This window comes from Aspergillus uvarum (assembly GCF_003184745.1).
Source record: "Aspergillus uvarum CBS 121591 unplaced genomic scaffold BO82scaffold_73, whole genome shotgun sequence".
NCBI classification, from domain to species: domain Eukaryota; kingdom Fungi; phylum Ascomycota; class Eurotiomycetes; order Eurotiales; family Aspergillaceae; genus Aspergillus; species Aspergillus uvarum.
In genome coordinates, this window is record NW_020291370.1 from 55,524 (window position 1) to 83,419 (window position 27,896).

Below are 27,896 nucleotides of genomic sequence, written 5' to 3' on the forward strand. Positions count from 1 at the left end.
AGTCTTCCTATCTTTATGCAGCATTGCATGCTTATCAACCCAATCATCGGGTTACATCTCCGATACCAAGGATGACGTGATTCACCACCACCATGGCGCATTGGCGAGCGCAATTGCTATATAACTAACCTGCACAGACTGATAACTTTCTCTAGAACGCTGTCACCGCACGCAACCCCCATGGCTCCCAGTTCAGCCCAGCCCAGCACCGACGAGCCAGCCAAACAACCCACTCCGCAAATCAAAGATGAATCCCACGACGGCGCCCTGCAACTCCTCGCCGCCAACAGCAGCGCGACGGCCCTTGACCCAGAAACCGCGCGCAAGCTCGTTCGCAAAATCGACCTCTACATCATGCCGCTGATCTGCATCGTGTACTTCTTGCAGTACCTCGACAAGATCGCCATCAGCTACGCCAGCGTCACGGGATTGCGGGAATCGGCCCACCTGCACGGCAACCAGTACAACTGGGTCTCGAGCATCTTCTTTTTCGGGCAGCTGGCGTTCAGCTTTCCCACCGTGCGACTGCTGCAAGCTTTCCCGCTCGCGCGCTACGTGGCCGTCAATGTGATTATCTGGGGCGCCATCCTGGCCTGCATGGCAGCGTGCCACTCATTCGCGGCGCTGATGGTCTGCCGTACGTTTCTGGGGGTAGCCGAGGCAGCGATCGTGCCGGCGTGGGTGGTCTTCACCTCACAGTGGTACCGCAAGGAGGAGCAAGCGTTCCGGGTCGGGGTGTGGTTCGCCATGTGCGGGTTCGCGCAGATGTTCGGTGGGTACATCGCGTACGGGATCGCGGTGCATGTCGGGGACAGTGCGTCGCTGCGCGGGTGGCAGATCATCTTCCTGGTGCTGGGCGGGTTCACAGTGGTTGTAGGAAGTGTGTTTCTCTTCCTCCTGCCGGATTCGCCGGTCACGGCGCGGTTTCTGTCCACAACGGAGAAGGCGCTGCATGCGGAGCGGCTGCGCGGGAACGAGCAGGGCATTGGGAGTACGGTCTTCAAGAAGGCGCAGGTCGTCGAGGCGCTGACGGACCCCCTGACCTGGTTGTATGCTTTCTGGGTGTTCGCGGCCAATATACCCAATTCGATTGCCACGAGCTTCGGGAACATTCTTGTGACTGGAATGGGGTATTCGTCGCGGCAGAGCTTGTTGCTGGTCACGCCCTTGGGGGCGTATGAGGTTGTGGTATTGGTTGGGTTGACGTATCTCAGTATGAGGACGGAGCAGAGGCTGTTTTGGTGTATCGTGGGTCATATCCCGTCGATCGTGGGTGCGATTCTCATGGCGACGACAGAGAAAACCCCCGCGTTGATCGGGTATTATCTGTCCGGGGGCATTCCCATCGGATGGACCACGATCTTGGGTCTAACCAGTACGAACGTGGCCGGGTCGACCAAGAAGATCACCGTCTCGTGCATCCAGACCGTCGCCTACACCGTGGGCAATATCATCTCCCCGCAGACCTTCCAGGCCAAGGATGCCCCACGGTATCTTCCCGCCAAGATCTCCATCGTCGTGCTGTATGTCCTGATCACGCTGGATCTGTGTCTCATTCGGTGGGTGTCGGTGCGCGAGAATCGAAAGCGAGACGCGGAGAAGGAGGCCGCGGGCGAGGCGTATATCCTGCAGCAGAACCATGAATTTATGGACCTGACGGATCGGGAGAATCGCGAGTTCCGATATGCCATCTAGTCTAATGTAGCTTAGTATTAGTTCGCCGTGGTGTTTGATCCCAACGCGTCTGGTCTGGGGTATGAGATGCTAGAATATGGTTCCTAATCTATGTGTACATAGCTATTTACACATCACTTATCTTGCTGTCTTTGTGATTACTCTTTTGCAATCTTCGGCAGGATTGTGAGTCAGATGTCTCAGCTTTCAGCAATATTTACTGCCTCTACAGGTCAACCAACTCATTTCACGGAATGTTCTAGCCCTGGCTGGAATATCCTGTGGTAAGGTTTAAAGTTTTTCTGAAGCTATTCATGAGCTTATCTGAATAGGTTTTCAGCGCGCAGCTGACGCGTCCCCACTGGACTACCTGTGAATAACTTCACGATATCAGGTCACGTGCAGCTAGGGTCACGTCTATATCTACACACTACCGTTCAAGGTTCTTTTCTTCTTTCCTTCTTCCTTCCTCCTTCTTTCATCCACATCCTCCCACTTTTATTCATCTCACTCCATCTTTCATCCATCCTATACTACCTTCCATCTATCTCACATCATCGAACACACTCTTCTATCCAATGTGATTACCATCAGTAATCATGCTTTTCTCTGAACTTCCAGGAGAGATCCTCCTCAACACCGGGTATCGACTTGGGGGTGAAGCCGTGAGTCGACTCATCCGTACAAGCCGCTTCTTTCACGACTTCTTTAAGGAAGAGATTTACAAAATGCACGTGAAGAGAACCAACGGTATTGCGCTGCTCTGGGCTGCAAGCCATGGTGATGAGCCGTTGGTGAGAAACCTTCTCAAATACGGTGCCAACCCTAACGTGGGCTGGGGTCCCCGGGTCCCGGGCCAGGGGGAGTGGTGCCTGCGTACCGCGGCGCGCTCCAACCTCTACTGGCGTGAAGATGGCCGCCGCACCCATCAGACACCCTTGACCCTTGCCGCGCAGCAAGGCTATCTCGACATTGTGAAGCTCTTGCTTGATCATGGCGCTGACCCCGGCCGCCACAACCGGGAGCATCAGACCGCGTGCCTGGCGAGCATCCACGCGCTGATCCAGCATGCCCACCACGGCCGTCTCTACCACAACGAGTGGGACCGCCTGGACGACTTCAACCAGCCTCGCAAGCCGCTCGACCCGACCCTGCTCGCCACCGTCGACTACCTCATCCACCAGCCCGACGCGATGTGGGGGACCCACGGCTACCGCGTGCTGAACTTGGCGCTTCAGTGGCCCGACCAGGACCTGGCGGTCTACATGCTCCGCGACGAGCAGCTGCAGGCCGAGTTCTGTGAGCAGCCCGGCTCGCACTTCGAGGACCTGCTCCGCCACGCCGCGCTGTACCACCGCGTCGTCTTTGTTCAGCACCTGCTCGACGTCGCCTACAAGCACTACCACGTCCACGAGTGGGGCCGCCTGTCCCTCGTGGCGCGCGATGCGACCCAGGACTATTTCAGGAATGCAATGGGGCATTACTTCCTCATGTACAAGTATGTCACCTTCTTTCTTTTACTTTTCGTCTGGGTCTGCGTATGGGCTTATGTGTCCTGGCGGTGGCTGTGATGATGCTGTGGGCAGCTGACTGACTTCGTGCTTACCAGCTTTCACCCGACCAGCGCGGTCTGATCCTCCACGGCTATGAACAGGAAAACACAATCTAGGTTAGACTCTTATCTGGAGGGCAGGAAAACACAACCTGGTTGGACTGTTATCACCTCTTCGAGCAGCCTGATTCTTGGCGTGTCTTTCAAATAGGAAGGTATGTTACCAAGTATATGCCTTCTAGATGATGACACGAAGGTAGAAGCCGACTATCTTGCTACTGAGTACTAGGACGAAAACCTTGAGAAACTTCTATTCCACGGGATGACAGAAAAATACAACTTCGGTTGGACTGTCATCAGCTCATTGACCTGATCCGTTGCGTGTCTTTCAGTTAGGATGGTACGTGACCAAGCAGATACCCTCAAGATGATGACGCGAGGTGTAGCTAACTCGATCTTATCACTAATTAACAGGACGAAAAACTCGAAAACCTTCTACTCCACGGGATGACAGGAAAACACAACCTCGGTTAAACTGTTATCACCACATCGTCGAGCTAGTCCTCGCTGGAGGAAGGGGTACAAAGATTGCTGGACGTGGTTTTGCTCTGACTTTCAATTGATGTATTTGAGATTACTGAGATTGGTTTGTATTTTGTTGTATTTTGTTGTGTTTTGAAACATGATGTGAAAATGTGTTTATGAATTATGGAAGGGAGGGGGAAAATCTTCATGTTATCCGGGGGGCGTTCCAGAATGTTCATATCAGGGAAATTAAATTTGCGCTTTGCTACTTGGTTGTTCGACACTGCGTATCTGGCTCTTGTAAACAGTGCGGACATCAACAGTAGAATTTCAACATGTGGTAGATTAGCGCACTGAGAAAGATAGAGTAATTGGCTTCTACCTCCTGAGTATTAAGTTAGTCGAAGTGTCTGTTGTCTTTTTTATTCAAGTGTTCTTATATAATATATCAGCAGTGTACAGTTTGTACACTAACAGCTGACGGCTAGCAGCATAAGAGATACCAATATTGTAGTTTCCCCGAAATATCAGTCCTCCAGCATACTGCTTTAACATGGTCTATGTGTTCGTCCATATTATTATAGAACCTTGATGAGCATAGTTTAACCTTTCATTATATCTCAACAGAACAGATATCCTTTTCCTTTGTGACAAGTTGCTTGATGCAGACTGGACCGCATTACTTACATTTTGCAATAAAGTGAAAAGCAAGGCAAACAGTAAATCAACGCTTAGCACCTACTCAGCACTACTGCGGTGGAATCTAATATATTGAATCTGAACACTAAAGTACCTTGTTGCTCGCCATCGCAAAGAGGTGATGTGATTTATGGTGAACAGCTGAGTGCTGGCCTAGGCTACACCTAATGGCAAGCACAATAAGCAGCGACAAGAAGATCGAATAGAGCTGGAGCAGAAGTACTGCAGCTACTAGATCGAAGTCAAGACTTGATCAGGGGGCTCGATAGCTGTAAGGGGAAAGGTAGGGTAAGGTGCGCAGCCGAAGCCGCTGTAATCCAACCGCGTCATGTCTCCCTTGCCGGCTTTTCGCAACTCCGAGGCGACAGCACCATAACCTAGAATCCACTACTCTTCATCTTTTGCACACAGAACTACAATAAACTGAACAGCTCAACCTAAATTAAACTACCACCACCAAGTAGTATATACATGCACCCACCAAATCACCCTCAATCTAAGCAACAGTGATTGTCTGGTTCAAAACTTCCAAGTACGGAGCCGCGGACGCCTGCATCAAACAACATTAGCATTTGGATCAGTTCAATTCTATCCCATTCCCAGAAGAAGAAAGCTTACCCCCACCAAAGTAGCATGCGCCACCCCGATGACCGCCTGGCCCGCCGCCGCCGACGCGGGCACCGTGACGGTAAAGTTCTCATACGGCGGCAGGTAGTATTCGTGGTAGACGGGGTTGAAGGCGCCGTTGTAGAGGATGGTGCCCATGTATTCGTCGGCCGCGTAGCAGCTGCCGCTGGCGCAGGACTGGAAGCCGATGGCGACGGCCATTTCTTGGGAGCCGGTGATCGTGTTCTATTGATGTTAATTCTGCGGATTAGGGCGGTAAGGGGAATGAGCAGATGAGAACAGGGAAGGGATACGTACAGGGCGCTGAACCTGGACGGTGAGGCTCTGGCCTGGCTGGACGGTCTGGCCGGCCTTGGGGAGGCCGATGGCGGCGTTCTGGGCCAGGGCGGTGGCTAGGAAGGTGGCTGCTGCTGCGACGGTCTTCATTGTGCTAATTCAAGGGATGGAAGAGGGGTTAAGATGGGTGATTGTTGTGGTTTGTGATGATAATGAATTGGCTTGCAGTGACAACGATGTTGTGGTAGATACACTCGGATTTATAGCACCAGTCGTGACAGCATCGCTGGGATGCAGAGATGGCGGCCTGATACTGAAATAGATCAGCTTGAGACATCGGATGGCTGCAGATGCGTTGTTACTGGTGGTGTTTGGGAGATGGAGACTAGTGGGCGTCGATCACTGAGCTACTGGACCCTCGGGGGGAAAGTGAGATGGATTGCTGGTGCTGCAGCCCCGCAGGAAGGCATCACCGGTAGTTCCGGAAGGCTGGAGCTTGTTTTCTCGGTTCCATGAACAACTTCTCGGTGTTTATACTGTGGGTTCAAACAGGTTTCAACTGACTTGGAAGAATTCTGGATCTAAACTGGGAGACAAAAGAAATCGAGTCGGAGAAGTTTTAGATGGCGTTCTAGGGACTAGGAGCTAGTAACTAAGTTGGTTGGTGCAACACTTTTCCATGAAAAGGGGTCAGTCATCCTTATATAGACGATGTGTAGAGTGGAACAAGTATATATCTGACACATAAATCACATCACATGACCGGGTTGAAGAAGCCGGATTTCCCTCTGACTAGACAGCTCACTCATGTCTTATAACTCGAACTGCTCTGCAGTCCCAATACGAAGAGGACGTCAGCAGACATATAACATCCTGGTGTCTGCCTAAAGGCATTGGTCTCTCTAAATACCACCCGCTGTGCTGTGCTTCGAACTTTACCGATGTTAAGGCCGCCCGCGGCGTCCACGGGTCACCAACCAAGCAACCAAGCAAGCACTCGCCCATCTCAAGATCCCCACCCCCCTGGTCGCATGCGGAAATCCCTCCATCTTCTAGAAGAGGCACACCTCGAACTTTACCCCGCGAGTACCCATTTGATCCGATGGAAACCTCCCCCGCTGACTTCATGCTCCCTTTTCACCTCCGGTCGGGCCGGATTGACATCAACCTGCAGCAGCATGACATCAGGGCATGCCGATATGCTGTCATTGCTTATCCCCCGCTCATTCCACTCAATTATTGTGTTACTGTAGAGATTTCAAAGAAGAGTATCCGATCTTATAATATGTAATCATAATCATAGACATATAGTACATCAGATGCAGCATATTCACAATCATGTCCAAAAAAAAGTAAGTATATACAGTCCGCAAACTGGGTATTCGCAGAGTCAGAGCAACACCATGCAAGAGATGTATCGCCACAGGCCCCGGGCCTGCAACGCCGAATGTATAGAAAGTAGAGGAAAGGGGAAATAAAAATGCAAAACAACGCTAAGGCTATGTCTAAACGGCTGGCAGAAATGATGATGGGAGGAATTCGCTTATTCCGGAGCCGCGCACGTGAAGACTCCACGGACACTGCCGGACTTGTAGTTGTTGACCTGAGGAGGAATTAGCACGGGCAGTCAGAACGGAAAAGGAGAAGGAACTTACGATATCGTCCACACTGGCGTAGGTGCCCGCTCCGAGAGTGATCAGTCCAATCAACAGACAGATCAGGTTGATAGCACCTAGCATCATGTTCTTCCGGGTGAACCAGCTGCCCTCGCGCAGGAGCATGAACCACATGAGCGCGGGGAAGTAGAAGGTGAAGCCGGAGACGAAGAGGGCGGAGCAGATGGACAGCAAGTCGGAGAAGAAGGGGATCACTTCGGCGACAATAAAGGCGACCACAGTGATGACGGTGATGACGGCCAACCAGGTGATCCAGCCCATCTTGGTGTTGATGAAGCGGATGGGCGAGTTCTTGAAGATGCGACCGTGGATCATACGGCCCAGCACTACCGTGTTGATCGAACCACTGATGAAGATGACGGGGAGGGCGACACCGTACGCAACACGGCTAAGAGTGTGACCCGCCGAGGTGAGAGCCGGGCTGGCGACATCCTGGCCAACAAAGGCATAGATGATCGCACCAGTCAAGGTGTAGATGACAATCTCGATGATACCCAGGGACCAGATCGATTTGATGTAATCCTTGGGGGTGTGCATCTCATCCATGAAGGAGAATTGGCACAGGGCGAAACTATAGGCGAAGACGATGTTGGTGATAGCAATAAACGCATCGGTAAAGCTGATGTCGTCCTTAGGCCAAGCAGACCAGTTGACTGCCGACAGTCCTCCGGGCTGGTTGGTGCTCTCAACACCAGTGCCGATCATAGTAATACCAATTGCGACAATAATAGAGATGAAATCGATGTAGCCCAGAATAGCCATCTCAGCGAATGAGGGCGGAATGGCCAAAAGAAGCAGGAGGATGGCGGAGACCACAGCAAACACAATAGAACACACACTGCTCTCAGTGATGTCAACGAAGGCGATGGTGCCGGTCAGACAGTGCGAGCCGGTAAGAAACAGCAATTCCAGGCCGAGCATGACGTAGATAATCTCATAGCCAAAGCGACCGAACATCAGGCGGCCAGCGTCGGGATAGTGTGCAACGTCGGGGAACTTGAGCTTGACTTGACCGATAATATGACTGGTGTAGATGGCAACAAACCCGAGGCCAATCGTTGTAATCACACCGGCCACCATGCCCAGCGTAGCAAAGGCGGAGGGAATCGACAAACTACCCAGGGCAATGGCCTCGACAATCATCACCACCGTCAGGCGTTTCCAGCCCAGACGGTTGTATTTTTGAATGCCAGCCTCGACAATGTTCCGCTCCGTGTCGCTCATCTTGTCGACCATATCGCCCTCATACTGAGGGGAGTAGAGATCCCCCTTCTTCTCGTTCTCGAAGTCCATCCCGGACTGGGATTTGCGGTCCCCAACGATGTCGTCACCGTAAGCCATGACGAGAATATTCAGAAAGAAGTCGAACAATCCGAATACAGGCTGAAGGTGGAGAGTGGGAAAGATGAAGTTGAATTCGACTTTGCCCGGGTCACACCAAATGCCTGATGGCTGTTGTTGAAAGATGGGGAGGAGGGGAGGGAGTAAAGATGGAGAGAGAAAGAAGATGAGAGAAGAGGAAGCGAAGGCAGTAGAAAAGTAGCAGGCGAGAGGGAAGTCAAACGGGTTTTGAATAATAATGGGCGGCGACTGGCGGGGGGGGGAGAGGGGAGAGGAGGGTGGGAGGGTGGGCTCCGGTGGGAGGAAGCCTGCAGGACCCGCCAGGTAGGATTGATAATATTCCGCCGTGGTTGTGTTGCCTTTCGATTCCTCTCTCTTCCTCGAGTCGATGACCTTCCTTCCGAGCCAGTGCCGCTGGCGGTGGACGATCAGGCTTCACCGTCGCCCAAGCACAGGGTCGGATGAATCCGGGCAAGAACTGATACAGTGATAATCCGGATCAGGCAACGGGACCAGCAAACCTTGACTAACAAGATTTGGTGGCGGAAAGAAGAAACTCGGAGAGTTTGCCAGATTGGCTCAGCTTTTGCCTCCCACGTGGAGCCCAAGCATCCGCCATCCGCGGGCTGCAGCCAATCAGTTGCAGGGCATACCGTCCCAAATCCTGATTCAGGTTAGGGTGTGTGACGTTGAATTGGAGATACAGGCGAAAACAGACTAGCGCCAGCACCGAGCCAAGATAGACTCCAGATGGCTCGATTTGCATTAGGTAATGGCTCTGACTAGGTTATTAAGAGGCGGCGCTGGCTGGCCAGTGAGCAAGCAAGCACTGTAACGCCGAACCTTCCCCAGGATTTGTGTCCTGAAAGGATTGAGGCTAAACCATTTCCTCTGTAGTTTTTTTGGAGTCGTCACCTTCGATCGACGCCCTACTTTGCACTATCCATCCACTTCGTGGTCGCACAAGAAGTTTAATTGCAGGACAGGACTGCCAGCTTGACACGTCCCCCTGGCGGACTACGCAACCCAGCCTATGAGTAGAATGGGGATGAGCAATGGATCTCACTTCACGCGGAGTTCTTCCCCATTCGCTTGCAGCTTTTAACCTTTTAGACTCAGAGCAGGTCTCACAAAAATGAGGGGAAGCGCTGATGGTCTCGTATCTTGGAGAAGAGCCGGGGCCGTGTCTCCCAATTCTGTTACGTACGTACTTAATGTTTTGCTACGAGGCGCGGGAGAGACGAGACGACAAGACGATCCAAGCCAACCTGCAATTTGGAGCGGCGGCTTATCAATGAAGGCATTACGCAGAAGTGTTTGCCAATTGATATTCCTCTGGTGGTGCGACCGTGGAGCCTGAGGCGGAGTCTAGTCGGCCCGAGTCTTAGTATTTTCCTCCCTCTCTCCCCTCTCGGCATCTGCATTTCTTTCGCCGAGGCCGGTCGCCAGGCTGTTTTCTGGAACAAGCACCAGCGGATCGTCTTTCCATCTTTGCCTGCCAATCGTGCCTCTGCCAATCTCAGAACAATCTTATGCACCGTAGCCTTACTGCACCCATCCCCGGAGCCGAACCAACTCTGATCTTTTGCCCACAAAGTCAGAAGATAACAACAGCATGACTGACGACTGCTCATATGTAGATCAGCCCCTTGCATGCCACCCTGCCAGATCATACTACATGAGGATGTCGAACAGATGACCAGAACATAAACTCTTATCGAGATCATCGTAATGGAGACTAGTCACCGTGGGAAGCTATCACTTGGCAACTGTTCAAAGGCGATGGGCTGACTGATGCTGCTGCTTGTAGTGCATTGTGCTTTGCATGCTTTGCATAGTTGGCACACTTTGCATTCTCCTCCTTGCATGGGATGCTGCCATCACGTGACACAGACGGAGTTCCGCTCCCCCCAGTTGCCTTGTTGCTGTTGATTGTGCTCCCCCCGCTCGGCATTCGGAGAGAAAATCCACTCCAACCCCGTTTACACATCAACCACCACCGCCATCACCACCAACATAATCGGACAGCATTGAAGGGGGTATTGCACATCCTCCCGATATGTTTCTACTCAGTTCATTAAGGTGATCCCATTTGTAGACAGTCTGTGTACTGTACCTTCGGTCTGCCATGGATGCCATGGATGGAGAATCCCCTTCATCAATTCCGTATGGCCACGCCTGTAGTACGTGTGCTCGCGCCAAGGTTCGCTGCATCCCGCGGGCTCGAGATTCCCCGTGTGAGAGGTGAGTCGGTTGAATTTCTGCAGACGGACGATGGGCCAATCCACCGCTAATGTACCGCAGATGCCATCGCTTGGGAAAGGAATGTCGTCCTGGATCGCGCCGTCGCCGTCCCAAGCGGCTTTCCAAGGCCGCTCAGCTGGAGCAGAAGATGGATGGGCTAATGTCTTTGCTCCAATCATCCGGACAACTACCACCAGGAGGAGGAGGCCGGCATCTTCCCGTCTCCGCCGGTAGTCAAGAGGGCGCGGGTCGGACATGCACAACAAATCCGCTCTGTACTCCCGACACGGGGACGGGGATCGAGTCCGACGGCAGTGGTAGTGGGAGTGGTAGTGTTAGCCCGCGCCACTCTCCGCCCACCGCCATCGTCACGCCCAGCCCAGCGGAGGCGGAGGCATTGCTGCATTCATTTCGGACGGACAAACTCGCTTGCCTTCCCCTTCTACATATTCCCAGTACGGTTACACCGGCTGACCTTCAGCGCGATTCTCCCTTTCTCTGGCGCTGCATTATCACCACCGAGACCAAAGATGCCGTGCAGCAGGCCTTGCGCTGCGTCGACATCCGTCAGACCGCTGCCCAGATTACTATGGTGGACTGCGACAAGAATCTAGACCTGTTGCAGGGATTGCTGGTGCATATCGCCTGGATCTCTTTTCAAAGCTACCCCCCAAAATCGATCATGGTCTTGTACTGTCAAATAGCCACCGCGCTCATCTGTGAACTGGGCTTGAATCGACCGGTCCGGAGTGATCTCGCCATGCTGCCCCCCGTGTGCAATGACCTGGTGCCGCCAGCACCGAAGCAACCTGCTCCACGCCCCAGAACCATGAACGAGCGACGAGCCGTACTGGGTTGTTTCGTGATCAGCTCAGTGTAAGTCAACGCCTTCATGCTACCATGTGACCGTCTCGCTCTCTGTCCGTCCCGAGCCAGAATCCCATGCTAATAGATATACACAGCATTGCTCAATTCCTTGGCCGCATGGAGGTGATGCGGTGGACGCCTCATATGACAGAGTCCGTAGAGCTTCTCTCTACAAGCACCGACTCTCCGCACGACGCTACCCTCGCACATCTTGCACGTGTCCGGCTCCTCGTCGAGCGCATCCGTGAGGGGCCGTGGAACGAGAACTCAAGTTTGACTGGCATTCCGCGGGCACCACTGCCCTTTTATATGAGCAGTTTGCAAACCCAGCTCATCCAGCTCCGCGCTGACGTTCCTTCCGCCCTCCTCAACAGTAGTAGTGGGTCTACCTATCCATCCGTAGTGCGATTCATTACTCACCCCCGGCAGATCCCCTCATTTTCTACATCCTGGAAGCAGAAACTACACTCTACGAGACAGCTCTTATCCACCCTAATCCCGAAACCAATGATACCCCTGGTGCTCTCGACTCCTGGCGCCTCGACCACCTTTGCGCTTGTCTAACCTCTGTCCGCTCCTTCTTTGACAGCCTTCTCAGAACGCCTATTCGCACTTTTGCCTCCTTTCCTATCATCCAAAGCATTCTCGTTGCCCACTGCCTGGTCACCCTCTCGCGTTTGACCTTTGCCGACATCCCCGGCTGGGACACGCGACTGGTGCGCCGCACGGCGGATGTGATCCTCATCGCCGACCAGATTAGTGATATGCTGGAACAGGTCGTCAGTCTCCGGCAGGACGAGCACGAGAAGGACCCGTTCCATAAGCTGGGCATCATGGTGCGGCGACTGCGCGCCACATGGGCGTCGAGACTCGGGGAATCCACAACCATCACCTCATCTGCCGAGGGGGGCTTGCTCGAGTCGCAGCCGCAACTCCCGGGTCAGCCCCTACCTCCAGAGTACGGGTACCCAGAGCAGACGCAGCTGCCGGGCCAGATGCCGGGAATAATTGGGGACCTGTGGGACTTCGATGTCTTTTTTGCCGGGTCGGATAGCGCGTGGCTGATGGATGCGGCGACGACGGGGGGACTTTAAGGCGAATTGCATCTTGCCTTTTGGGTGTTACGACATAATGATCATCTCCTACTGTACAAAATCTGGTAATGTCTCAAATGGAGGTGGGCGGATAACTTGAATTCAATCATATATTGTATTTGGTCACAATAGTAGATGGACGAAGTTCAGACGCCTCGTAAGTCAGGCCACTTGCCCGTGTTACCCAGAAACTAGGCAGGGATTGACTGTGCTACCCTCCTGGGTGATTTATAGGTAGTTGCCTATTGATTTGGCTCCAGCTCATACCTCAGATCGGTAGGCCGGCCAAGTCTGGGAAGGCGGATCGAGCCGCCCATCAGAATATATTGTACCCCCACTTCAACTTCATCTTTCCGTCATTCTTCCTCCTCTCCGAAATTCCCAATCAACTCGCGCTCTTGAAGTACTTGCTACTGAGACCATGACTCAAGCTCACGATCCACGGTGATGCTGTTGGAGGGACTAAGTTTCTGGAGACTTAGGCTGAGGCCGTACAAATTGATGATATTGATTAATATGTATAGCTAACAAAGGAATTTGACTATATTATGTGGTGTCTTCCGCTGTGTTATGTGGCCCGGCGACCTCAGGCCACACACACACGCCGATAGATGCCTACCTACCCATATTAAGCTAAGCTCCACGCCCAGCGGCAATTCACACTCCCTCATCGAATCATACTCCAATGGCTCTCCGCAGGGCCTCCACCTGGATCGACAGCCATTGTTGACAATGAACGCCCGCACGTGCAGCCCTGGCTCGTTGCTCCTCGTCCGGAGTTGCCAGGTAACAATGCAGGAGACCCGTGGGGGCCAATTTCCGTAGTTGAGTGCATAGATCCTATAAGTATGGTCCAGTTTGCCATCCGGCTGATCCCGCCCGGCCCAAAGCAAAGCTTCGATTTGGTTGAACGTGAACGCATCTGCACCTCGACACAATCATCAACCACGATGTTCGTCAAGTCCATGCTCCCTTTCTGCTTCTTCGCAGGCACCGCCTTGGCCGACGCGACCGTGTATCTCATCCGACACGGCGAGAAGCCCAGCGACGGGAGCACCGGACTCAGCGCGCAGGGGGTGGACCGGGCCCAGTGTCTGCGGAACGTCTTCGGGGCCGCTTCCGGCTACAACATCCAGTATATCATGGCTGAGACCCCGAAGAGTGGTATATCTCTCCCTGCTATTCCTTCCTTCTCTCATTATTTACGGTGATGGATGTAGATCGCTAACTCTTAAATAGATGGCAAGCGAGACCGCCCGTATCTGACCGTGCTCCCGCTGGCGGAGGACCTGGGCATCACGGTCGACACCTCGTGCGCCAAAACCGATGCGACATGCGTCAACAAGATCGTGGAGAACTATACCGGGGACGGCAACATCCTGATCTGCTGGGAGCATGGCGAGTTGACCGACATTGTAGAGGAGTTGGGGGATGATGATGCCCCGACGTATCCGGATGATAGGTAAGTGGTCGACCTGTCTCGATTGGCGTCTCAGACAAAGTCTGTAGGCACTGACTGTCCACTCTTTGCAGCTTCAATCTCATCTGGACGGATCCTTCTCCGTACACCGACATCACTGCAATCACGAGCGAGAATTGTCCTGGACTTGATAGCTAGATTGCTATCGCGGGGAGCACGGGTTAGGTAGTTGAGAATGAAACTTTTTTTTTTTTTTGATTTGGAACCCTCCACGCTACATGGAAGCTGTCGACCACGAGATGGCAGATTCACGAATGGTCTTGGGTGGCCTGACAAATTGATTGTGGTGAAGAGAATTCGTGGTATGTAGCCCAAGTCTCAGCTGGCAGCACGCCATCAACCGCTCCGAGCACACATACTTCGGGCGCACCGACGCCAGCCGACCGGGGGAGACATTCTTCCACCCCCATTCATCCACCATGACATCTGGTGGCGACTAGAAGGTAGACAATCACCACTCATCGAACACGTCGAGAACTCGCCGATCAATGCATCGAAGTCCGTGGCCACCTTCTAGTGTATATACGACGGTCTTATGCTCTACGGTGGGAAACTCTAGTCGCACGAACAGGTCGAGGGACGGCGATAAGAGCCACGCCACGCCACGTTCCGACCCACGACCGTCGTCCACCACGCGATGTAGGAACTAGGAGCGGAGGTTTTACTCGAATTGGCGCACTTGCTCGTGCGTTCCCCACGATGTATCTGCTGGGGACTGAGAGCTGAGACTAGGAAGCACGAACGACAGAGCCAGCCAGGCCCCGGTCGGTTACCCAGGATGGGGATCCTGGCTCAACCCATTTTCAGTGGCGATTCGTAACGGTCGCATGCGATAGGGAAGTGGGAAATTGGGATTTCTGCCGATGATCGATACGGATATCACCTTGTGCTAGGGTGTAATCCGCCAAGCGAAGCCTCTGTCTTGGATGTTGTGGTGGTGGTGGTGGTTGTTGCTGGGCGAGGGAGATGAGCAAAGACAAGAAGGCTTCGTGGGAAGCCAAGCGTGCTGGGCAGGGGCTGCCGGCTTGGAATCTTGGTATTGCTTTGCATATCGGTAGACCCCGGTGGATGAAATGAGATGTTGATTCTACCAGGGTCAACCTTTAGTTACCACCTAGTTACCACCAGCTGAAGGCCATGGCGACCAATTGACATCCCCGGGATGATTTCGAAGGCAACCGAATTGGTCACACCCGATCTGGATGCATGCACCAACCCCAACACACGAATGGCGTCAATGTCGATTATCAGGTATTAATCTGTACACCCACCGCGACTGGACCTGGGCTCGATGGCGCAAGTTCCCGTGCATCTCTTATCATTGTCCGTGTCGACGCTGGGATTGGTGCATTCGCCCTTTGCATGCGGGCTGATAAGTATCAGCTAACCCTAACTAGGCTTCGAGCCCCGGTCTAGTGCTTTTGGGTCTTCCTGCAATCACCCCCAGGCTCGCCTCAGTGTTACGTCCCCCTCGCTGTCCGACGGTTGTGAGATTGCTTGAACTCGCCCTACCATCCTTGGCAAGGTCATATCGCCGCCGGGGGTCCGTCCTGTGTTTGAGCGATGGAGATATAAGAACAACCCACGCGATGCTGTCGGTGCTTTCCTGCTGCTGTTGTGTCCGCACCCCCTGACCCCAGCCATCGCCACCTGTCACAATGCGTATGTTTTCTTCTTCGATTAGTGAAACTCCCTCACTAACATGCACCAGCTGCCCTAGCTGCAGAAAACCAGGTCGTCGACGCCATCAACCATGGCGAGGTGACCACCGTGATCAGCCATGCCACCCAACCCGACCCGGAGAAGCTGAACTACGAGGTCGACGCCACGGCTATTGACGACGAGGACTACCCCGCTCCCACGGACGAGGAGGCGAGCAGCCTGCGCAAGATCCCCGCCAACCTGCCCATCGTGGCCTACTCGCTCTGCTTGGTCGAGTTCGCCGAGCGTGCCTCCTACTATGGTGCGCAGACGGTGTTTTCCAACTTCATCGAGTTCCCGCTGCCCAAAGGTATGGTGCCTGCTCACATCTGGCCCGTGGCATTCGCTCACCCAGTATAGGTGGTAACGGGGCTGGTGCTCCGCCACGGGGCACGCAAGAGACCGCCGGTGCCCTGAACATGGGTCTACAGGCCAGTGATGCTTTGGTCCTGCTGTTCCAGTTCCTGGCCTACGTGATTCCCATCTTTGGAGGATGGTAAGGTCTCTCCCATCCACCTTCTCCGCCAGGTCCACTGACCAGTCTTCAGGTGGGCCGACGTCCACATCGGCCGGTACAAGGCGATCTGCATCGGCGTGGCCATCTGCGGTGTGGCGCACATCATCCAGATCATCGGCGCCATCCCGTCTGTGCTGCAGCAGGGCCAGTCGCACGCGGCGCCCCCGTTCATCATCGGGCTGCTGATGCTGGCCTTCGGGGCCGGAGTCTTCAAGCCCAACATCGCGCCCACGGTGCTGGACCAGTTCCGCCACCAGAAGCAGTACACCAAGACTCTCAAGTCCGGGGAGAGAGTGATCGTCGACCCGGAGATGACTGCTACGCGCACGATGCTGATCTTCTACGGGGTGGTCAACGTCGGGGCCTTCTACATGCTGGCCACCACCTACGCTGAAAAGTATGTGGGCTACTGGCTAGCCTTCCTGCTGGCGGGGCTGGTCTACTTCCTCCTGCCCGTCGTGCTGGCCCTGGTCTACAAGAAGACCTACCGGCTGCCGCCCAGCGGGAACTCGGAGCTGGGCCAGGCCGTCAAGATCACCATGACCGCGCTGCGCGAGAACAAGTTCCAGGTGTGGCGCAAGAACTTCTTTGATGCCGCCAAGCCGAGTGTCCTGGCGGCTAAGGGGATCACCGTGAACTGGTCGGATAAGTTGGTCGACGATGTGCGGAGAACATTGGGTATGCCCCTGTCCCCTCCCCAACCCTCATTCCCTCTTCATCCACCACCACCCCAACCACGCCTCTTCATATACTAACGCGACAACAGTGGCCACCGAGATCTTCTTCTACTTCCCGATCTACAACCTGAACGACGGGGGCATCGGCTCCGTGCTGTCGAACCAGGGTGCCTCGATGACGACCAACGGCGCGCCGAACGACCTGCTGAACAACTTCAACGCGCTGACGATCATCGTGGCGGTGCCCATTCTGAATTATGGCATCTACCCGCTCCTGCACAAGTACAACTGCCACCCTGGGCGGATCACGCGCATCACGTTCGGGTTCTTTCTGGCGACGATCGGCGGCGTGGCGGGCGCCATCGTGCAGTACCGCGTCTACAAGACCTCGCCCTGCGGGTACTACGCCTCCTCGTGCGCAACGGGCGTCTCCCCCATCAGCATCTGGTGGCAACTGCCCAACACCATCCTGTCGGCGCTGTCCGAGATCTTCTGCAATGTCACGGCGTACGAGCTGGCGTACGCGCGCTCGCCCGCCAGCATGCGCGGCCTCGTCATGGCTGTGTTCTTGTTCATGACCGCGCTTAGCAGTGCCCTCGGCGAGATCCTCGTGCCTGTCACCGAGGACCCCTACCTTATCTGGATCTGGGCTGCGCCGGCGATTGCGCTTGCCGTGCAGGGCGTGCTGTTCTGGTTCCGGTTCAAGCATCTTAATAACGACCAGTTCATGACGAATGAGAAGGATTATGACGGCGAGGAGGTGGCGAGGAGTGAGCCGAGTGTTGTCGGGGAGGAGAAGGAGGTGGTGAAGAGTGGGTAGCTTACTTTCGTTTACTTGAGTTGGTGGTGGGCTGGGGGGCATAGTGAGGGTTAATGGGTTCATGTATGATTGATGGAAGAATCGAGGGTATGTCTAGTGAATTAATCTAATCTCTACACGTCTATCACCACATCATAGTCACCAATACTGTACTGTACATCGTACTATTCTTACAACCCACCTTCCGCCTAAGCATCGGAATCAACCTCATAAGCAAAGGGAATGCTCTGCATGGCCCCCTTGCGCTGCACACACCCAGCCGCCGCGCGATTCGCCTGCCTCACCGCGCCCTCCACGAGGCCATCAAACTCCTCCAACCGCCTCCCCTGCGCCACGAACCGCGCAAACGCCGCCGTGAAGTACCCGACAAACGTATCCCCGGCGGCGGTGGTATCGACGACCTTGGCCACCTTCTCCGCGACCACGCATCCGCTCGTACCGGAGCGGGTCGAGAAGAAGGCCCCCTTGGCGCCGAGCGTGATGAGCACGATCCCGACCTCAGCCGCCTGATGGAACCGCGGCGCCAGCACGCGGGCCAGCGTCTCGGGGTCCTCCTCCACCAGCGAGCCGGCCCCCTGCTCCAGCCCCAGCGCTTTCGCCATCAACACCGCCTCCGTCTCATTCATAACCAGCACACTCGTCCCCCTCAGCGCATCCAGCGGAATCCCCTCCGGAAACACCGGCGCGGGGTTAAACACGACATGGGCATCTGCATCCCGCTGGTTATAATGCTCCAACAACCCCAAGACCGTAGACCGGGGAATCTCCCCCTGCAGCACCACCACCTTGCCCTCCCCCTTATCACTTGGCGAAGAAACCAACCCCTCCACGCCTTGCACCACCTCTTCCACGGAACTCATCCCCACGTGATTCGCCCCAGGCACCACCGCAATCCGGTTCTCGCCGCTGTCCTCCTCGACGATGATCGTCGCCGACCCCGTGCTCGCGTCTGCCCGCTCGGCCACGCCTGCCACGCTGACGCCGGAGCCCTCGAGCAGCGGCCGCATCAGGGCAGAGTAGTACGGGTCGTTGGCCCCCACGGCGCCGACCATGTAGACGTTCGCGGAGTGCGTGGTGGGTGTGGTGTGGGCGGCGCGGCCGCATGCGACGGCTTGGTTGGCGCCTTTGCCGCCGGCGGAGATGGTTAGGCTGGTCGCTGTGAGGGTCTCGCCGGCGAGCGGGCAGCGTGGCGTGTAGGTGACGAAGTCGGTGTTGAGGGAGCCGATTATGAGAATGGAGGGCTGGGGTGGGGGAGACATTTTGTGGGGTGGTGATTGGTAAGGTGGGGAGCGGGGGTGAGGGTCGAGCTTGGGTTTGGTCTTCGGCATTGGGTGTTAGTTTGGCGGTTGTGGACGGTGGGTTGTGATTTGGTGATAGGACTCACGGTATATGGTCTGGTAGGAGAGAGAGTGTGTGTGTTGCGTTGAGTTGTGTGGAGCGGAAGAGAGGAAGTAAACAGAGAGTGGTTGCGATGCGATGTGATGCGACGCTGGAAGAGTCGCGTGAGCGGGGAGATGGAGGGGGTGGATCAGTCAGCAGGTCACGTGCATGACGTCGCCGCGATAAGCCGGTATCGATAGGAATACGCTATACGATATGGTTTATGTTCACTGCCTGGAAGAAGATACATGTCTATGAATATAGATTATAGGCTGTAGTAGCTGGTGTGGAGCTATCCAGGGGCTTTTCCCCTCCAGATATGTTGTTCTCAGTGCCAACTTGGCTTCTGCTAAGCATACCGACACAAACCGCGCGGCGGGAGTATACAACAACCCTAGCTGCGCTTTATACCTCGGCTACAGGTGCACGACTGCACAGATCATTCAGTTTCGAGAAAGGACAAGCTCATCGACTAGACAAAAGACAAAGCCAGAGTCTGCAGACTTATACATCAGAATGACCCGTCACTTGCACCAGGAACTGGCCCAGTCTAACTCCAACCAGGCACCCACTTGTCACCCACCACTATATCACCTCGGCATCCCGTCCGCTCGCCATTTTAGGACCTCTGATGCAATTTGCAGGCAGACAGCCACCACTAGACTCTCTGACAGGTCCGAGAAATTCCCCGAGCTCCTGCATGTCATCCCCCCGACACGGGGTACATACCCGTCAACCTTAATGTAGTCCAGCTGTTGAAGTCTTCAGCGTTCATCACTGCAGAACCGTGCCGCCCCACAACAGTATATAAGAGCCACCCTCCCAGACAACAAACCCAGTAGACAGCACCCCCCCAGCCCCATCCCATTCCTATTTACATCAAGTCCAGAATCAAAATGCTCACCCTCCTCCTCACCCTCCTCGCAACCACCACCCTCACCCTCGCCAGTCCCTCCCCCCTCCACAGACGCTCCGTCACCTGCCTGAAAGTCGGCGCCACCGCGACGGCATCATGGACCAACAGCGCCGGTCAGAGCTGCACGTACACCGGCGTGGTGGGCAGTAACTACGGCGAGAACAGTGCGGGAGGAGAGTACGTCATCCGTCTTATCTCTACGCACAATCCTTCCTATACTGTACACATTCTGACCTGAGAAGCTACTCGTGCAACGGCCGCTGCGGCGCCGGATGCACCGGCACGGCCATCGGCAACGTCTACACCCAGGACTGCTGGTCGCATGACATCTGCAGTTACTTTAACAATGCGTCGGGTGGTGCGAGGTATGTCCTTTCTGACTCAAATTCTTCCACGGTAAAATTGGGGGGTGCAGGGTAGAGGCAGGCTGACGAGATAGTGACCCCAACTGCGGTGCGGCATACAAGGCGGCCGAGGATGACTTCCTGCTCGGATATGTGGATGGGTGCTCGCAGACGAACCCGACGAATGCGGCGGTGGCGCCGACTACCTCGCCGGTTTGTTCTTAGTCTTTTCTAGGGTGTGAACTAGTTATCATGGGGAAGGAGGATAGAGATGAGATTGCGTTGTATTCTTACACTTCACGAACCATATACTATACATCTTCTGTATCAATCTAAGAATGGGGTATCACTCCAAACATGACAAAACAGACCACGAAGAAGGGGGGGGAAAGAAAAAAGTGGAAATACAGAAGAAGAAGAAAAAGCGAAGGAAGCCAAACCAAAAGAGAACAACAAAGAAACAACAACTGAGGCCCCAGAGAAGAATCGCACCGCGACACTACCCGCTCAAACAGCCGAGAAATACCCCCGCCCATTTTCCATTGGTAACGGAGACTCCGTCAACGCCATCCCGATATCATCCTGCAACTGACTCAACCCGGGCTTCCGCGCTTTGCACGGGGGTGTCTCGCCCGTCGACGAGCCCCGGCTGTTGCTCTCGGCGGTGGAATTGTGGATGCCGATGAGCCAGGGGCAGTGGAAGCGCAAGAACTGCCGGAAGTACGGCAGGCAGCCGCAGATGATGATGAAGTTGGCTTCGATGATGCTGGATGCGGTGTCAGCACACTTCATCTCTTTATTAAACTAAGACGGGGTTGGGACGTACATAAACACACTCGCCAACGAAAGCTTATACGTCGGATCCACTGAGGTCACCAGCGGCCATAACGTCGCCAGTCGCACGATACTCGTGACGATTGTCCTGTGGCGCAAAACCATTAGCCAACCATACCGTCTTACCCATCCAGCCACCCAACACCCAAAGGGAAACGTACAAACACCCCACCAAAAACATCCCAGAGATCCCCACCTTCTGCACCGTCGGCAACGTCAAATTCATGACAATCGGTACGGGAATCAGGATCAACAGCACGTCGCTTAGCGTATTCGTCACCGCGGTTGCCATGTAGATCCCGGGCCGACTGATGCACCCGCCCGTCGTGTCGGTGACGTCCCAGTTCCGGCCGACGGGGTGGCACGCGAAGATGAGCGCCAGCGTGAGCGCGATGCTATACGCGATGATGAAGATCGCCACGCCGTTGATCACGTACTGCCAGAACCGAATCATGCTGAGCAGCCGGTAGTAGAGCATCAGGAGGGCGATCTTGGCCAGCGCCAGGCTGGAGATGTAAATTGTTGCGGCGGGGACGACGACCTTGCCCTCTCCGTGGTTAGTGCATGCACTTTGATGGTTAGAGAGGAATGGGGGGAGGCTGCGCGCACCTTGAGGTAGGTGTTGATCTGGTCTGGCGTCAGAAACCAGATATGCACGCCGATGTGCGCGTGCTCGAATCCGTCTGCTTCAGTTAGTGCGCATTTCCCTCAAGCGATGGGATGCGACCTACAGATGATAGTCCCCTGCGTCGCCATGGAAATGACCTGTCGTGTGTGAGCACCCTCTGTTTGCAAGGCTCAAAAAAAAAAAAAAAAGCGACATACCCATGCGCATATTAAACACACTGCGACAGCAACAGTCAGCCGTGTCCCAGCCAAGCTTGAGAGCGTACTCACCGTCATCCCACCAGAATTTCTTCATAATCCGAATCTTCGTGTAGATCCGCATCACCAGCAACGGGGTGCACACGGCGATCCCCACCGTCGCCAAAGCCAAATTCGTCGTCCGCAGCCAGCCGTGGCCGGGGCTGCCGGTGACGTTACTCGCTGCAGCTGCTGCGCCGGCTGCCTCCATGATGAGGTGCCGTAGAAGAGTGAGATACAGAGAACGGGGGCATGATTGCTCCACCGGGAGAATATTTGACACTTTTTTGCCTTCGCAATGGGGAAATTGGGACGGCGGGGTGGGATTTTATGCTGGGGAAATAAGGTTGGATGGATGAACGCATCATTGACTCGGCCACTTGCAGATCCGGCAAATGACATCCGGCGGCGGTGCACTGCCCTCCCTCCACCACCAACCAAGATCCCTCCCCGATCGTCCAATTTATGATTGAGCTCGACTTCGTATCCTATGTCATCATCTTTTAAATTTTAACTCGTATCACTCATCATTATATACTAAGCTAATCTAGTCGTCTCATCCATACGAGCACCTCATTATATATGCAAAATTCATAACCGCTCAGACTTTTCGACTCCGCCCTTCCCATCATCACGAATCCAATGCAAAGCATCGTTCCACGGAATCGGCGTTATTTCCCCACCAGTTGGGCATAGACACCCGCTTGCCGGACCCAAAGAACAAGAAGATCAACAGCATGTTTAAGTTGAACCCTGCGTCGAACGCCGCCGCGATCATATAGCTGTACCGCTTCCACACCTCAAAGCGGTGGCGGTAGGCCCAGTACATCACCACGTAGCCACCGATAAAGGCCGACGTGTATCCCGTGCTCAGATTACCGTAAAAGACCGCCATCCCCGAGAAGAAGATGCTGACGTTCCACAGGTCGATCCGCAGCGACCTGGGCAGCAGGCGATGCGCGATGTAGAGAATGGGTGGCAGGACCGCTCCCACCAGGAACGCCCACGGCAGGGGCCTCATCTCAGCTTCCTTGAATAGACGGCTGGGACCAAGCACGGCGTACTGGACACCAAGCGTGTTGGAGGACTTCAGGGACTGTCCAGACCACTGCCCAAGCGGATCGGTCTTCGCACCGGACAAATAGTCACCCTTGGTGTTGAGCACCCATCGGATCACCGCATAATTGATCGGAATGCCCAGGATTGTACCAAAGACCTGTGAGAAGAAGACAGTTTTGGGAGGAATATGCATGTAGTGTCCAATCTTCTGGTCCTGAAGCATGTACTGCGCCCGGTACCATGCATCACCGGCGATAGAGCCATACACCGAGGGTCCGCAAGGGTGACGGTGTCCGGCGCCCGCTTTGGTCTCCACCATGTAGCCATAAACCAGTTCGTTGAATGAGCCAGCAGCGATCTGGTAGTTCGAAATAGCGTACAAGAAACCAAACGGCAATACCAGCACGCCGGCGGTCGACAGCCCGACAAAGAGCGTCCAGATGGGAATCCAGAGGTAACCACAAGCCAGGATGACAATCAGAGCCACGAACCCAGCCATGAAGAGAGCCACGTACCACCACAGAGGTACTTCTTTGTAGGCCCGTTGCAGCACATTCAGCCGGTCGTGATACTGCCAGTTGAGGCCTTGATTGGGAGTCTCTGAAACCTTCTTGCGGGAAGCAATAAACTTTTTCACATTGGTGTAGACCTGTGTCCACCCAAAGGTCAAGATCCAGGTGACGGCGGCAGTGATTTTGGCATAGTCAAAGAATGTCGCCCAGGCATTCTGAAGACCCATGTACATCGGTCCATATTGCTCGTAGGCGGTCTCATTGAGGTTATAGTCAGATGTCACCACCTTCAAGGTGGGATAGGTGGTGCCGTTCGCCGTCATCAGCGAATTCGACATCAGTCCGTGCTTAAACGACCCCAGATTGCCCCATTTGGCCGCGGGTAAGAGCACCCAACAGTTGAACACAAACGCGGCGAACAAGACCACCTGGGTCCACCAGGGAGTCAACAGGATCGACGACCCGTTCCAGTTGATGTTGGACCAATCGAGCGACAAGTTCAGAAAGCCCATTCCTCCGATGCCAGAGCCGATGAAGTTGGCCACCGGGTTGCGGGGGGCAACCCAACACAAGAAGGCCAGGGACGAGGTGAAGGGGAAGACATACTCCGGCAGGAATTGCCAAAGCGTCATACCCAGCAGCGAGAAGAAGAAGATCTTCATTTGTCGGCGCGCAAGGGGCGACGATCGGTCCTGTTTGCGGAAACTCTCGAAAAGGGTCGTCTGCATGAGTGCCTGAGGCCAGATGAACATGGGGTCGTACAGCAAGACCTGACGCACGAGGGCGGCAAACGCGTATCCGATCCACACAATCGCAAACATGAAGAAAATGGCAACCCCGGCATTGACCCGCTCACCATAGAATAGTTCGGCCATGGCGATCGGGGTGTATCCTAGATTGTAGGTTGCTCCGGAGGCGGCAGTCAAGGTGACGAGCACGTGCTCCTTGATGCTCCATGGCGCGGGGTTGAGGTTGAACGACCAGCGGGTGAAAGGCAACCTAACCTCCCAGGCTGGAAGCACTCGAGCCAAGAAGTGGCCGGCGTAGTGACACGCAATCTGGACGAAGAAGACGGAATACGGAGCCTCCCGAGTACGGAAGTGACTCATCATCGACAGGAAAGCTCCGGGGCAAACAAAGATAATACATAGCACAAAGTAGCGGAAGGTAATCGTGGGCAGCGTCGGATCGTCGGTCAGACTGACTAGTTGGCGGACCTCCAGCGGCAGAGCGGTGATCTCAGGATCGTCCTCGACCTCCGTCTCGGCCACGGTCGGCTCTCCAGATTTCGGGTCGCGCTCCGGATCCCGCTTCAGATTGTCCACTGGGACATTGGTGATCGAAGGCGTCTCGGATGTGGGTGTGAGTGTCGGGTTCTCGCTGTAGCCGGTGGATCTGGCTCCTGAGGCAGCGTCCTCCGACCCATCAGAGTCGTGTTTCCGACGAAAGATGGTGGGCAGACCCATCTTGTACTGTCGAGCCCAGAAGGGTGTGATTCTTTGCTATGGCGAGGAGAAGCATCGCGGCATCATGGTGAGCGCGCGCGGCCTTATAGAGGAGAATAGGCAGTTTGTCATTAGTTTCTGGGCAAAATGGCGTGCTCGCCAACACGACAGGCCTAATGCCAGAAATGGTCACAAACATGCATGTTGTTCGGGCGAATTCCGAAGCCACGGGATGCGACTGGATGCATGGTAAGGTTAGGTGGATGCAAGGGCTTTGGCACAGGGCCAGACTGGTGGATGAAAGATGGCGTTATCTGTGGAATCTTATTCGCGATCCGCCGAATCATTCTTAGCTTAGACGCTGCAAGGGCGCTGATTCGCCGAGCGGGATTAAACTTAGTCAACGGACCGTGCCTGAGCCAGAAGAAAGAGCCTGGCTGGATCGGTTTCTGCTCTGGTGTTTTGACTCTGGCTTCTTTTTTTCTCGGGGGAATTGACTGATTGCGGCGTGGTGGAGTTTACACCGAAGGGCACACGCGGCTCACGTGGCCGACTGACCAGTGATTTTTTCTTATCTGAAGCTTGCGCGGGAAAAGCTCGTTTGGAGTGGGTCGACTCTGGGAGTCTGGGACTGCTGGTGGTCGTCTTGCTCAAATCCCCACGGGTTTAGATACCGGGCATTTTCTCGAGGGAGAGAGAAGATCATTGTCACTGTCACTTTTGTTTGAAATCCTAGTCAGTCATTGTGAAGATCATTCCGTAAAGGTCATACAGGGAACGCACCAATGCAGCAGGAGCAGGGATAAAGCGGCCGGTGGTGGTTGTGGTGGGTGGCGGTGGCCAAGCGTGAGCCACTTCTTCTGAGGTCGCATCCGTGGACGGCCACCGGAGCGATCGACGATGTCTCCGGCCAGATCGAGGTTGCTGTACTCTGAACTACAGAGAAGCTTCCGACAGTAACCGTGACCCTCACAAACAAGATTGGACTGTTGGTTTGACGTGAGAAGTGAAAGGTGACAGGTGCCAGTCAAGGAATCAAGGCAGTCGAGCAGGTTGAGAAAAAGAAGGAGTGGGGGAAAGAGAGAAAGTCACAATGACGTCCTCCTCCCATCAACCATCAACGTCACCGCCCTGGAATCTGCCGCGGCCTGCGCTCCCAGCCAGATCTATAAACCATTCGACCATGGATTCTCTTCTTATGAACGCTTCAATTCAGCATCTATATTCGCGACATTCTCTGCGAGCTCAATCACCATGACAGGTCACACCAGAAAGCACAAGGTCGCCGTGGTCGGCTCAGGAAACTGGTACGAACGCACCGTCCCCCGCCAACCACCTCCCCATCCTCCCGACATCACTGACACACACTTCCTCAACCAGGGGCTCGACCATCGCCAAGATCATCGCCGAAAACACCCAAGAGCACCCTGACCTCTTCGAAGAGGAGGTGCGCATGTGGGTCTTTGACGAAGACATTGAGATCCCAGAGTCCTCCAAGCACCACAGCAAACTGGGCGGCCAGAAACGCAAACTCACCGAGGTGATCAACCAAGTCCACGAGAACGTGAAGTACCTGCCGGACATCGCCCTGCCGGAGAACGTGGTAGCGGACCCGGACCTCAAGTCCACCGTCAAGGATGCCACGCTGCTCGTCTTCAACCTGCCGCACCAGTTCATCGGCAAGACGCTCGACGGGATCGCGGGCAACATCCTGCCCTACGCGCGCGCCGTCTCCTGCATCAAGGGGGTCGATGTCTCCGATGGGACGGTTACACTGCACTCGGAGCTGATCATGGAGCGGCTGGGGATCTACTGCGGGGCGCTGTCGGGGGCTAACATCGCGCCCGAGGTCGCCGCGGAGAAGTTCTGCGAGACGACCATCGGCTACGATGTGCCGCCGATGGACCTGAAGCAGCAGGATGACTCGGAGGATGCCAACCTGATCAAGATCGACGAGCAGCGGCAGTGCAAGACGAAACCGACGCACGTCAAGCTCACCCCCGTGCCGCCAGACCTGCCGCACGTCGGCGCCGAGCTGCTCGAGACGCTGTTCGCGCGGCCCTACTTCCACGTGCATCACGTGCGCGATGTCGCCGGCGTGGCGCTCGGCGGCGCGCTGAAGAATATCATCGCCCTCGCGTCGGGCTTCGTGGCCGGCAAGGGCTGGGGCGAGAATGCCAAGGCCGCCATCATGCGCGTCGGCGTCCTCGAGATGGTCAAGTTTGGCCGCACCTGGTTCCCCAAGTCCGTCGAGGAGCGGACGTTCACCGAGGAGAGCGCCGGAATGGCCGACCTGGTCTCCTCCTGCAATGCCGGTCGGAATTACCGGTCGGCCTGCCACGCGGTTGAGCAGGGGGTCAGTGTCAAGGAGATCGAGGAGAAGGAGCTTAATGGACAGAAGCTGCAGGGCACGTCCACCGCGTACGATGTCTATGAGTTCCTCGAGAAGCAGGGCAAGCTCAAGGAATTCCCCTTGTTCGTCGCAGTTCATGGTATGTTCCTAACCCTGGTGCTTGTACGGAGTGGTTAATGCTGACATGTCACAGATATCCTCGAGGGCACTGCCAAGGTGGAAGATCTTCCAGCATTGATTGGGGGGAGAAATAAGATTGAGGGCTAGGGTGGTTTGAAACCACTGGATCATGATAGACGTAACGTTAACGAATATAAAACCGATGATTTGAGACCGTATCGTTGTTCCAGTGACGACCAAGCTGAAAGACGAGTGATCTAAGAACGCATTATCAAATTCTTTATCAATGAAAGCGCTTT

The 27,896-nt window shown here is 54.9% G+C and overlaps 12 protein-coding genes across 12 annotated transcripts; 7 read left to right on the forward strand and 5 right to left on the reverse strand.

The window, feature by feature from the left end:
* Window positions 1-180: 180 nt before the first annotated feature.
* On the forward strand, window positions 181-1,695 carry BO82DRAFT_424621 (allantoate permease family MFS transporter; the record flags this gene model as incomplete). The annotated part of the gene is made up of 1 exon (XM_025640296.1): window positions 181-1,695. The coding sequence occupies one exon, from the start codon at window positions 181-183 to the stop codon at window positions 1,693-1,695; it is 1,515 nt and encodes a 504-aa protein (XP_025487253.1).
* A 466-nt stretch (window positions 1,696-2,161) lies between these two features.
* On the forward strand, window positions 2,162-3,514 carry BO82DRAFT_190210 (ankyrin repeat domain-containing protein). Its single transcript, XM_025630516.1, has one exon. It carries the CDS (start codon window positions 2,274-2,276, stop codon window positions 3,243-3,245), a length of 972 nt encoding a protein of 323 aa, XP_025487254.1. The 5' UTR covers window positions 2,162-2,273; the 3' UTR covers window positions 3,246-3,514.
* A 1,356-nt stretch (window positions 3,515-4,870) lies between these two features.
* On the reverse strand, window positions 4,871-5,652 carry BO82DRAFT_345747 (uncharacterized protein). The gene is made up of 3 exons (XM_025633715.1): window positions 5,375-5,652; window positions 5,069-5,302; window positions 4,871-5,000 (listed from the first exon to the last, which is right to left on the reverse strand). Exons 1-3 carry the CDS (start codon window positions 5,501-5,503, stop codon window positions 4,947-4,949), a joined length of 417 nt encoding a protein of 138 aa, XP_025487255.1. The 5' UTR covers window positions 5,504-5,652; the 3' UTR covers window positions 4,871-4,946.
* Window positions 5,653-6,623: 971 nt separating this feature from the next.
* On the reverse strand, window positions 6,624-9,136 carry BO82DRAFT_395665 (uncharacterized protein; the record flags this gene model as incomplete). The annotated part of the gene is made up of 3 exons (XM_025638798.1): window positions 6,624-6,956; window positions 7,009-8,678; window positions 8,902-9,136. 3 exons carry the CDS (start codon window positions 9,134-9,136, stop codon window positions 6,897-6,899), a joined length of 1,965 nt encoding a protein of 654 aa, XP_025487256.1. The 3' UTR covers window positions 6,624-6,896.
* Window positions 9,137-9,545: 409 nt separating this feature from the next.
* On the reverse strand, window positions 9,546-10,298 carry BO82DRAFT_190238 (uncharacterized protein). Its single transcript, XM_025630517.1, has one exon. The coding sequence runs from the start codon at window positions 10,095-10,097 to the stop codon at window positions 9,582-9,584; it is 516 nt and encodes a 171-aa protein (XP_025487257.1). The 5' UTR covers window positions 10,098-10,298; the 3' UTR covers window positions 9,546-9,581.
* BO82DRAFT_358584 (Zn(II)2Cys6 transcription factor domain-containing protein) lies at window positions 10,227-12,682 on the forward strand. Its single transcript, XM_025636332.1, has 4 exons — window positions 10,227-10,614; window positions 10,675-11,490; window positions 11,577-11,860; window positions 11,911-12,682. Exons 1-4 carry the CDS (start codon window positions 10,499-10,501, stop codon window positions 12,573-12,575), a joined length of 1,881 nt encoding a protein of 626 aa, XP_025487258.1. The 5' UTR covers window positions 10,227-10,498; the 3' UTR covers window positions 12,576-12,682.
* An 843-nt stretch (window positions 12,683-13,525) lies between these two features.
* Window positions 13,526-14,193, forward strand: BO82DRAFT_368816 (putative phosphoglycerate mutase family protein; the record flags this gene model as incomplete). Its single annotated transcript, XM_025637141.1, has 3 exons — window positions 13,526-13,739; window positions 13,815-14,037; window positions 14,109-14,193. 3 exons carry the CDS (start codon window positions 13,526-13,528, stop codon window positions 14,191-14,193), a joined length of 522 nt encoding a protein of 173 aa, XP_025487259.1.
* Window positions 14,194-15,278: 1,085 nt separating this feature from the next.
* On the forward strand, window positions 15,279-18,918 carry BO82DRAFT_395668 (putative MFS peptide transporter; the record flags this gene model as incomplete). Its single annotated transcript, XM_025638799.1, has 6 exons — window positions 15,279-15,717; window positions 15,767-16,066; window positions 16,117-16,252; window positions 16,305-16,951; window positions 17,040-17,762; window positions 17,909-18,918. The coding sequence occupies exons 1-6, from the start codon at window positions 15,714-15,716 to the stop codon at window positions 18,916-18,918; spliced, it is 2,820 nt and encodes a 939-aa protein (XP_025487260.1). The 5' UTR covers window positions 15,279-15,713.
* Window positions 18,919-20,046: 1,128 nt separating this feature from the next.
* BO82DRAFT_436139 (uncharacterized protein) lies at window positions 20,047-20,635 on the forward strand (the record flags this gene model as incomplete). Its single annotated transcript, XM_025641094.1, has 3 exons — window positions 20,047-20,243; window positions 20,309-20,431; window positions 20,506-20,635. The coding sequence occupies 3 exons, from the start codon at window positions 20,047-20,049 to the stop codon at window positions 20,633-20,635; spliced, it is 450 nt and encodes a 149-aa protein (XP_025487261.1).
* A 55-nt stretch (window positions 20,636-20,690) lies between these two features.
* On the reverse strand, window positions 20,691-22,394 carry BO82DRAFT_358588 (uncharacterized protein). The gene is made up of 7 exons (XM_025636333.1): window positions 22,142-22,394; window positions 22,070-22,089; window positions 21,976-22,009; window positions 21,854-21,927; window positions 21,406-21,785; window positions 21,237-21,332; window positions 20,691-21,176 (listed from the first exon to the last, which is right to left on the reverse strand). The coding sequence occupies exons 1-7, from the start codon at window positions 22,317-22,319 to the stop codon at window positions 20,918-20,920; spliced, it is 1,041 nt and encodes a 346-aa protein (XP_025487262.1). The 5' UTR covers window positions 22,320-22,394; the 3' UTR covers window positions 20,691-20,917.
* A 202-nt stretch (window positions 22,395-22,596) lies between these two features.
* On the reverse strand, window positions 22,597-25,367 carry BO82DRAFT_358590 (OPT family oligopeptide transporter). Its single transcript, XM_025636334.1, has one exon. It carries the CDS (start codon window positions 25,143-25,145, stop codon window positions 22,740-22,742), a length of 2,406 nt encoding a protein of 801 aa, XP_025487263.1. The 5' UTR covers window positions 25,146-25,367; the 3' UTR covers window positions 22,597-22,739.
* A 691-nt stretch (window positions 25,368-26,058) lies between these two features.
* On the forward strand, window positions 26,059-27,814 carry BO82DRAFT_345771 (glycerol-3-phosphate dehydrogenase family protein). The gene is made up of 3 exons (XM_025633716.1): window positions 26,059-26,431; window positions 26,505-27,616; window positions 27,671-27,814. The coding sequence occupies exons 1-3, from the start codon at window positions 26,379-26,381 to the stop codon at window positions 27,742-27,744; spliced, it is 1,239 nt and encodes a 412-aa protein (XP_025487264.1). The 5' UTR covers window positions 26,059-26,378; the 3' UTR covers window positions 27,745-27,814.
* Window positions 27,815-27,896: the final 82 nt, after the last annotated feature.